At 37.3% G+C, this 9,359-nt stretch overlaps 2 protein-coding genes across 4 annotated transcripts in view; one reads left to right on the forward strand and one right to left on the reverse strand.

The window, feature by feature from the left end:
* Positions 1-2,045: 2,045 nt before the first annotated feature.
* LOC111324257 (dehydrogenase/reductase SDR family member 6) lies at positions 2,046-4,528 on the reverse strand. The gene has a single exon (XM_022927769.2). It carries the CDS (start codon positions 4,477-4,479, stop codon positions 3,733-3,735), a length of 747 nt encoding a protein of 248 aa, XP_022783504.2. The 5' UTR covers positions 4,480-4,528; the 3' UTR covers positions 2,046-3,732.
* Positions 4,529-4,595: 67 nt separating this feature from the next.
* LOC111324220 (conserved oligomeric Golgi complex subunit 5) overlaps positions 4,596-9,359 on the forward strand; it is a 30,611-nt gene continuing 25,847 nt past the window's right edge. For all 3 annotated transcript variants that reach the window (XM_022927714.2, XM_022927716.2, XM_022927717.2), the window contains exons 1-8: positions 4,596-4,675; positions 4,746-4,885; positions 5,300-5,357; positions 5,607-5,661; positions 6,095-6,164; positions 6,868-6,988; positions 7,228-7,265; positions 8,517-8,609. In XM_022927714.2, the coding sequence (XP_022783449.2) occupies positions 4,639-4,675; positions 4,746-4,885; positions 5,300-5,357; positions 5,607-5,661; positions 6,095-6,164; positions 6,868-6,988; positions 7,228-7,265; positions 8,517-8,609 (612 nt within the window). In that variant the 5' untranslated portion in view covers positions 4,596-4,638. The remainder of the gene's footprint in view (positions 4,676-4,745; positions 4,886-5,299; positions 5,358-5,606; positions 5,662-6,094; positions 6,165-6,867; positions 6,989-7,227; positions 7,266-8,516; positions 8,610-9,359) is intronic.

Raw genomic sequence — 9,359 nt, forward strand, 5'->3', positions numbered from 1 at the left:
TGGGACATTGTTACCCCCGTCAAGAAAAGTGTGGTCGCTAGGATTTGATTATAATCGCGCTGGAATTTTCGCGACTTGGTGATCTGAAAGTGATCTCTTTCTAAAAGTTTGTTTATACAACTCCGTAGAGATTCATACCAAAGTGAACGGACATCCTGATCTAGCGGCATCCACGTTGCATCAAAACACTTTGTATTGAATATTCTCTTAATTGTTCAAGATTGTTTTCTCTTTTTTTAGTAGATTGCGCGCATAAATAAAAACAGTAATTCTTCCAGTTATGTTGTTTTGATCGTCGCATTTTTAAATGAAATTGCTTTGAAATTAGATCAATGGATAAATGCACAAAAAATTAACGGTCGAAAAGGACCACCAACTGTCCTAGAAGAACGATAAAGTAACCAGCGGTTCTCTTTGCGCTTTTTGAACAAAAGGACGATAAGCGAACCTTTCGCAGCCCCGCCGCTTCAGTGACGCTTCAGAGCACACACAGAACCGACATCTACATACGCTAACTTTTTCCGATCTGATTTCGGATGATCTAAACTATTCTCAAAAGCGCGTTACACGCATTTCCCACTCGCACTGCACACGACGCACGCGCGTTTACTGTCAGAGTATGAGGCCTTCAAGTAACACATGGATTAAACTTAACCATGGCGCCTGAGGTATCTCAGAAAACTAAAAACCGATCTCTTAAATATATGGTATTGTATTTGGCCTGCCGTTGAAAATTGGATTGTTCTTTTTCTACTTGTGGTAAAATTGGAATTTAGAATTTAAACTTCTTGTTCCATATGAAATCTTAAAACATCATTGTTCCACGACAACGGGGTTTATTGGCCATAACGCGCGACTGTCGAGCTTACATGACTTCTCTCATACACACTTTCCGTATTAGCTTTGTGACTGTAATTTTTCACTGAAGTACCCCTTTCTTTGAAACCTCACTGCATTTCTATTTACTAACACCGCCAATTGGGCGATAAATTATGCTGTCGTTACTACCACTTTTTTTTCGACTTGTCATGTCACAGAAAGGTTCTAAAATTTTATCCATGAAAAAAAATTGGACAGTTGGCCGTGTCCAAAAATGGGGCGCATGGTGAAACAAAAGCACGAGAACCAACCTCGTTCCCAGGGTCTCTCAACTTTCTGTCCCTCTCTCGCTCTTGGGGGCAGAAGATGAGAGACCCTGGGAATGAGGTTCATACAAGAGCCCGCTCTCAGGCTAAACAGGCAGCAGTAGAGAGATCATTTAAATATAATGCACTTTGAAATTGAGCAGAGAAAGTCATCCAGGATTCCATTTGTTTTTTTTTTATTTAAACATATTTATTGGACAAAGTTTACCCTAAGAGTAAAAATGCTCATTGAGAGGGTTTACTTTGAAATACCATCGAATAAAAAAAAAGTTACAGAAAATAATTAATAGTCAAAGGGGTAGAACAATAGAACATTTAACAGTAGAACGGTAGAACAATAGGACATTTAAACAGAGCTGACAGATGGTAAATACACATTAAGTACTTGGACAAAATCTCTTAGATCCGGATATAAACGAGTGGACATGGAAACTAACTCGTTATTTTGCTTCTGAGAAAGTAACTGTGAACCAGAAAGAAAAACTGACACAATTTGTGCTTTACACATGGAAGACCAGCTGTCAGCTAATAATAATATGCAAGCAGCAGAGGAGAGCAGTTTGGTTCTAGGGGCAGAATAAAGGGGACATTCAAGGAAAAAATGCTTAACAATCTCGTTATAAAAACCCCAGACACATGGGGCTTTCTTTACAACCTATTTTAAAAGATAATAGTTAAGTGCGCAGGTGTCTAAACGTAAACGAGTGTGGAAAATTGCATTGAATCTATAAATAGCAAAGTCTTCATATAAATAGCATTATAACTAGGCACATTATAAAAGGAAAATAAAGCTTTTTTAAAAGAACTAATGGACTTGAGACAATGCATATCAATACTAATATCATTCCACAAGGTAGTAGATGAAGGGGAAAAAGATCTATTAAAATGCTCAGTGCAACATACAAAAAGAGAGTGATTTAATGCCATACGTAAGGAGTAATTTGTTCTTTGACAACTTGTAAAGGTAATAAATCAAATAGATAACTAGGACAAAAATTATTGACAATCTTAAAATATAACAACAATTTATGAATGGCTCTCCTAGTTTTAAGATCTTCCAACCCAATTTCTTGCCTAAGGCAATGCTTACTGGTCCCCTTCATGGCCCCAGTTACGATTTTACCTGCCTTGTTTTGCACATGCTTGAGGAGATCACTCTCACTTTTAGTACATCCACCCCACAACACATCAGCGTATTCCATTAGGGGGCACACCAGTGATATATGCAGTTTTCTTAAAGTAGATCTATCAACCTTGTACTTTCATACCTTTTAGAATATCAAGCTTTCTAGCTTTCTTTCCATTGGATTTTATCCCCTAAGCTCTGTGATAGGTCAAGAAAACTTGCGCTACTCTCTAAACCAATCAGAAATGAAACAAAAACCAACCATGACTCTGAAATTGTCGCATTCCCAACCTTCATCCAAATTTCTGGTTCCTTGTAAAATTTTCCTTTACTCTGATTGGTTGTTGTGAGTTACTCTGGCTTTGGTTTCTTGTCACACAGTTGATAAGCACTCTAACTGCAACACTTTATAACATAACCAAAGTAAAGCATACATTCTGATTGGTCAATTCAGCATCCACCATTTGCCCATGGGTGTACGCTGCTGATAAGAGCAACTGCAAAGGCTAGTTTTCTTTGCATGCTTTATTTTTCTGGTCACATAAGATTTGTTAATTAAAAGAAAACTCTTTTGCTACAATGTATCAATGTTATGTTATAAAACAAATGGTAAATGCCACAGTGCACACTATCGAGTTATGGATGCACTTGGGAGGTTTACTAGGCACTCAAGAAGCTAGAGTCACTCTCGGCTCAACTCTTACGCTTCTTTCATGCTTAGCAACCTCCTATGTACATCCATAACTCAATAGTGTACAGTGGTGTTTACCATTTGTTAAATACTCTAAATTGTGAGAATTCTAAAAATTACCATGGAGAATTTTCAAAGTGAAGAGCATCTGATTTATTTCAATGCTTAAGTCCTTAGGACCAAGAAAGAGTTTGAATAAAATTACAAAAATAAAAAACATTTTTCTAGTCTCTGTTAAAATAGCCAGTTTACCAAATAAATGAAATTTATTTCATTACAAATTATACTCCCTTCAAAGGCATTGATTAAAGCCCCCAAAATCAGAAGGAAAAATCTCATTATGTATTTTAATACTGTTTCCTTAGCAAACATAAATTGGTGAATTTAGGGGAGAGCTCCTTGTTTCAGAAGGGCTAAAGCAATAATAAAATTTAAATGATCTAATGTTACCGTTCCCTCCCCCTTTCTTGATATCAATACACTTCTGAAACAGTGTTAAGATATTAGAGATAAACAGGAATGCCAAACATAAAGTGAATCTTTCACTGACTTTGAGAGTTATCTGATAGCAATGCATTAATCATTAACTAAATAAGCTATGCTACTTGATAATGCTGATAGTCTAAAGCAAGAATGTAAACTAGAGTTTGTGTCATCAACAGTTTGAACAAAATCACATGACAGAAAAGTTGATGAGATTTGGAGATGATCAAAATTTGGAGCCAACAAGTTAAACCCACCCCTCCCCTCCCTCCTAACAAAACAGACACTTAGCCAAGCATCCACCCTCCATCGATGATATGCTCACAGCCAGTCATGTAAGGTGCCTCATCTGAAGCAAGGAAAACAGACAGTTTTGCGATTTCGTCAGGTCTTCCCAACCTTCCCTGTTTCTGCCGAGCCAGGAAATTCTTCATGGCTTCTTCAGGGTCTGGGGCACTGTTGATTCGTTGTCGCAGTGAAGGAGTATCCACTGTGGCCGGGCAAATGGCATGGGTGCGAATTCCCTGTGCGGTGAAATCAGCCGCAAGTGCTTTAGTGAAGGCGATGACCGCACCCTTTGTAGTGCTGTACACAAAACGATTCGGAACTCCCTTAATGCTCGAAGCTACAGAAGCCATGTTGATAATCACCCCTCCACCATTTGCGAGCATGATGGGGAGAAACTGCCGAGTCAATCGATACATGCTCTTCACGTTTATATCAAAGGAGAGGTCCCAGTCTTTCTCCTCGCAGTCCAAGATCGATCCATTATGAACATACCCAGCGCAGTTAAAGAGCACGTCTAACTTGGAGAAATCTGTGACCAGTTCTTTAATCGCATCGTAGTTGGTCACGTCTAAGATCTTGGTTCTTACTCCTTTGACAGCATTGAGTTCGGCGAGTTTTTCGCCGTTAATATCGGTGGCTAAAACATTAGCACCCTCCTTAGCAAATTCTTCGGCAACTGCACGACCGATTCCTTGCGCTGCTGCGGTGACAATGATTTCTTTGCCTTGCAAACGACCGTCGGTCATTTTGAGCTTCTGGGTTTGCGTGACTTTTTAGCAGACGGAGCAGACGTGGAAAAGAGGAAACATGTGACTTTTACTTGTGTGCCAACTATTTTCAGCGGACTTGTTGATAAAGGATTTATTGTGGTGTATTCATTGCCTAATGTCTCTTCATTTTCCAAGATGGACGCCAGTTTGGAGAAGTTATTGCAAGATGATGGTAAATTCTTTCAACCTGGTGAAACCTTTTTTACAGGATAGAATGCTCAAAAAAGTGTTTTTTCTTCCAGAAACATTCAAGCAATTCTTGGAGGATAATTTTGATGATAGGACATATGCAAACAACATTATTCAAAGTCGCGCCATCAGCGAGTCGCTTGCCAGGTTGGCAGATGGGATAAACCTTTTGGACAAAGAACTTCACGCGCAGGTTTGCTGTTTAATTTGTCACAAAATTTTAAAGCTACAGTTTTATAAAAAAAAAAGGTAATTATTAAATTTTGACGAAAATGTATCGTTGTTTTGTTCAGGACTGCTGATGTGGACAATAAAATCTGCATGCATGCATAATTGCTATTTTCACGAATCATCGTCCCATGCCACACAATTTTTGGTTCGGTTTGAACAGATGAAAATGATGGCTTGATTGCAAAATCAAATCAAGTTGTTTGTGGCTCTTGCTAACATTTCTATCGTTGAAGTTAGCAAAATCGAGATGACTGCACGTTCTTTATGCAGTTTTTGTTACAGATTGTTAAGATTTATATTTGCAAAACTGTAGTTGGTAATAGATGTTGCTTTTCAGTTTTTATTAGGATTTATTAGCTTTTTATTAATTTTCCAGGTTGTTGAGCATCATGAAGATCTTCTACAACAGGCGACAGGAATTGAAACATTAGAAGGTTAGTGACATGATAATGGCTAATTTTTAATGTTAGAAAAACCTAGCAAGTCATTTTACAGAGTTACACACCAGTAAGTTTTGCAAGGGTCAAAGGTAAATCTTTAAGTACTGTACAGGTGGTATGGCTTGCTTTCTTGATATATAACTCTTTCTTTTCTTCTAGCTCAACCTATTTTTCATTAAATAAGTACTCTTGTTTGGTAGAAATTTATTTTTTGAATTTTTACAAAATGTTTCATTTCATTAGGTGTCCTACAGATGATGCAAACCAGAATAAACTCATTAAAGGCTTCTGTTGAAAGGCAAGATTGTAGTACCCTTGTCACATTCATTGGAAGTAATTAAAATAATGATAGAATTGCATCTTTGAATAAAATCTTGCATTCTGATCGGTTAACAAGTGAGGTATTTAGCATGGAATTGCGAGTTGAAAACGAGGCTAAGTGATATGATTTCACCTCTACATATACATAACAGCTGTAAGTAATGCTGTTTTCTTTTTTTCTTGTTTTTATCCAATTATGCGATTCAAGGAAAATTCATTGCTTGACTTGTGAATTCCACGTTGAAATTGCACTTGAAAACTGATATCACACTCACTGCTTTGTGATTTGTGCGATATCGCTTTTTGCATGCAATTTAATGCAGAATTTGCTCATCAAGTTATGAAACTTCTTATAAAATCATAATATTTCTTAGTAATTAAAGTCTGATCAGTTTTTCTATTTTGTCCAGAATTCAACAACATGTTGTGGAACCATATTTCAAAATTCAATCAAGGACAGCCCAACTACGTCGCCTTCAGGTATTTACTCCTTGACAAATTAAACTGTGAAAAGTGTGTGTGAAATTGTGATACATCTCCTAAGGGGCTGAAAAGGAGAATTTGTTTGATATTCAAGAGCTTCTTTAGTTGGTGATCATTTCTTTTATTTTTATGACCTTAATGTTTGCTTCAGAGGTGATATTGTTAAGAAAATTAGATGCTAGTCACTCTTAGAGCTCACAGGGTCAAAATATTTATCATAGTTATGGTTCATATGATGCACGATCCTCGCAGTAGATAGTGCTATTTAAGCAATAGCGAAAATCAGACCTGAAAAAAATCAGGCCTATACGGGATTCGAAACCCGTGAAAGTGATAAATCAGATACAATGAAATATATGAAGTTCATATATTTTGAACTGCGGTATTAGATATGTCAACTTAAGGGCCTGCTCCCAGTTGGCTTGTTAGCTCAATTGGTAGAGCGCTGCACTAGTATCGCAGAGGTCAGTGGTTCGAATCCCGTACAGGCCTGATTTTTTTTTCAGGTCTGATTTTCGCTATTGCTTAAATAGCGCTATCTACTGCGAGGATTGTGCATCATAGGTATCTAATACCACAGTTCAAAATATATGAACTTCATATATTTCATTGTATCCGATAGTTATGGTTATGAGTCAAAATTGAAATCTACTTCTATTTTCCTGAAAACTGAATTATTTTCCTATTGAATGTGTAACAGGAAGCCTGTGATATCTTGAGAAGAGTTATTAGAGTCCTTTATCTGACCAAACGGCTTCAAAGTCAACTTCAGGGTGGTACAAGAGAAATCACTAAAGCTGCTCAAAGTCTCAGTGAACTGGGTAAGGAAGAAGGAAAAAAAAGAGATAATTACTTGTTGTTAATTCATGAAGTTTATCTTTAGATTTTGTGTTAAACAGCATGCTCCATGCATGTTTTTGTTGTTGTGATTTGATCTATCTGTTAGTGGGAGAAGTATAAGCAACCCTCAACTGTTAAAAGAATGTCATTCCTAAATAGGTCCTTCAAAAATCCACAGTTTGTATCTGATGTTAGTTTTGGGGATCACTTCATCTTTCAGATTACCTTGTCCAAGGAGCAGACCTCTCTGGAATCCAGGTAACAATAAGCCTTTCACTCATGCTAATTATGTACAATGCTAACTCATTCTTAATGCAAACTCATGCTTAATGCAAACTCATGCTTACTGCAAACTCATGCTTAATGCAAACTCATGCTTAATGCAAACTCATGCTTACTGCAAACTCATGCTTAATGCAAACTCATGCTTAATGCAAACTCATGCTTACTGCTAACTCATGCTTAATGCAAACCCATGTGCAATGCAAACTCGCGCTTAATGCTAACTTATGCTTTATGCTAACTCATGCTTAGTGCAAACTCATGCTTAATGCAAACTCATGTGCAATGCAAACTCATGCTTTATGCTAACTGATGCTTAATGCTAACTGATGCTTAATGCTAACTCATGCTTATTGCTAACTCATGCTTAATGCTAACTCATGTTTAATGCTAACTCATGCTTAATGCTAACTCATGTGCAATGCAAACTCATGCTTAATGCAAACTCATGCTTAATGCTAACTCATGCTTAATGCTAACTCATGCGTAATGCAAACTCATGCTTCATGCTAACTCATGCTTATATGCTTTATGCTAACTCATGCTTAGTGCAAACTCATGCTTAATGCAAACTCATGTGCAATGCAAACTCATGCTTTATGCTAACTGATGCTTAATGCTAACTGATGCTTAATGCTAACTCATGCTTATTGCTAACTCATGCTTAATGCTAACTCATGTTTAATGCTAACTCATGCTTAATGCTAACTCATGCTTAATGCTAACTCATGTGCAATGCAAACTCATGCTTAATGCAAACTCATGCTTAATGCTAACTCATGCTTAATGCTAACTCATGCGTAATGCAAACTCATGCTTTATGCAAACTCATGCTTTATGCTAACTCATGCTTAATGCTAACTCATGCTTAATGCTAACTCATGCACAATGGTAACTCATGCACAATGCTGACTCATGCGCAATGCTAACTCATGCTTTATGCTAACTCATGCGCAATGCAAACTCATGCTTTATGCTAACTCATGCTTAATGCAAACTCATGTGCAATGCAAACTGGTGTGCAATGCTAACTCATGCTTAATGCTAACGCATGCTTAATGCTAACTCATGCTTAGTGCTTATTTTCGTGTTAAAGAGTTTTTGTTTATTTAACCCTTTACACCCTGACATCAGTATGCATATTCTCCACCCTGTTCTGTACATAGAGAAATTTAGATGTGAGTCGCTCTCAAGGATTAAAGGGTTAACTAACATTTTACTTTTCAGGTGATAGAAAATGACTTAAAAGTGGCTGCCAAGGCAAGAGTGGAAGTGGAAAATCAGGCACAGAGAATGCTATCTCAGGGCATGGCAACACAGGTACACTTTTCATAATAGAAATGAACCTGGTAGTTAAGGGATCACAATTAATTCTCCTTTCTAACCACACTCATAAATTTCAAAGTTAGGTAGTGAATAGAATAAGGTGCCACATGGATAATATATTGGAATTAGCTAGGGAAGCCAGTCATTAATCACTTGTACAGGGGTTCCCGCAGTGAGTATTCATAGCTGATTACAATGAACTGGTTAACTCCTTGTTGTCTCAACACATGTTGTTTCTATCTTAATATTCATGTAATTGTTTTCAAATTTGTTCATTTGATTGAAATGTAGGGACAAAAAATGAGCAGAAGTTGGAAGATACCTTAACCCTTGTGGGGCTTGACACTAATCATAGCCAACTAGCCACAGACTAGTAGAAATTCAGTTTTGGCAAGTAGCTTTTGATTTCCACTGGCCAGTTTGGCTAGTACACAAACTGAAATTGTTGTGACATCTAAGTTGTCACTAGCCACTAGGCTAGTAAGTTGAAAAGTTAGTGTCAAGTCCTGCCTTAACAGAATTTCCTCTTACCCTATCAAGACAATATCAAGCAGACAAGTGACCAGAATCAACAAAAAATATCAGTGCGAGGATTATTGGTTGATCTAATACCAAATTCTCCAAACCAACATCATAAGAATTGTAGAGTAGACAGTAAGGAGAATTATGAATCAGATCTTGGGAGTGACAGGGTTAAAATACAGGAGAATGCCACTGCTATTACTTCAAAATTTCCCAAAGCTG

The sequence above is a fragment of the Stylophora pistillata genome, chromosome 5 (genome assembly GCF_964205215.1).
Source record: "Stylophora pistillata chromosome 5, jaStyPist1.2, whole genome shotgun sequence".
Taxonomy (NCBI): domain Eukaryota; kingdom Metazoa; phylum Cnidaria; class Anthozoa; order Scleractinia; family Pocilloporidae; genus Stylophora; species Stylophora pistillata.

Excerpts from the sequence above, each read along its gene's own strand:
- LOC111324257 (XM_022927769.2), bottom strand. The coding sequence starts at position 4,479 with ATGACCGACGGTCGTTTGCAAGGCAAAGAAATCATTGTCACCGCAGCA.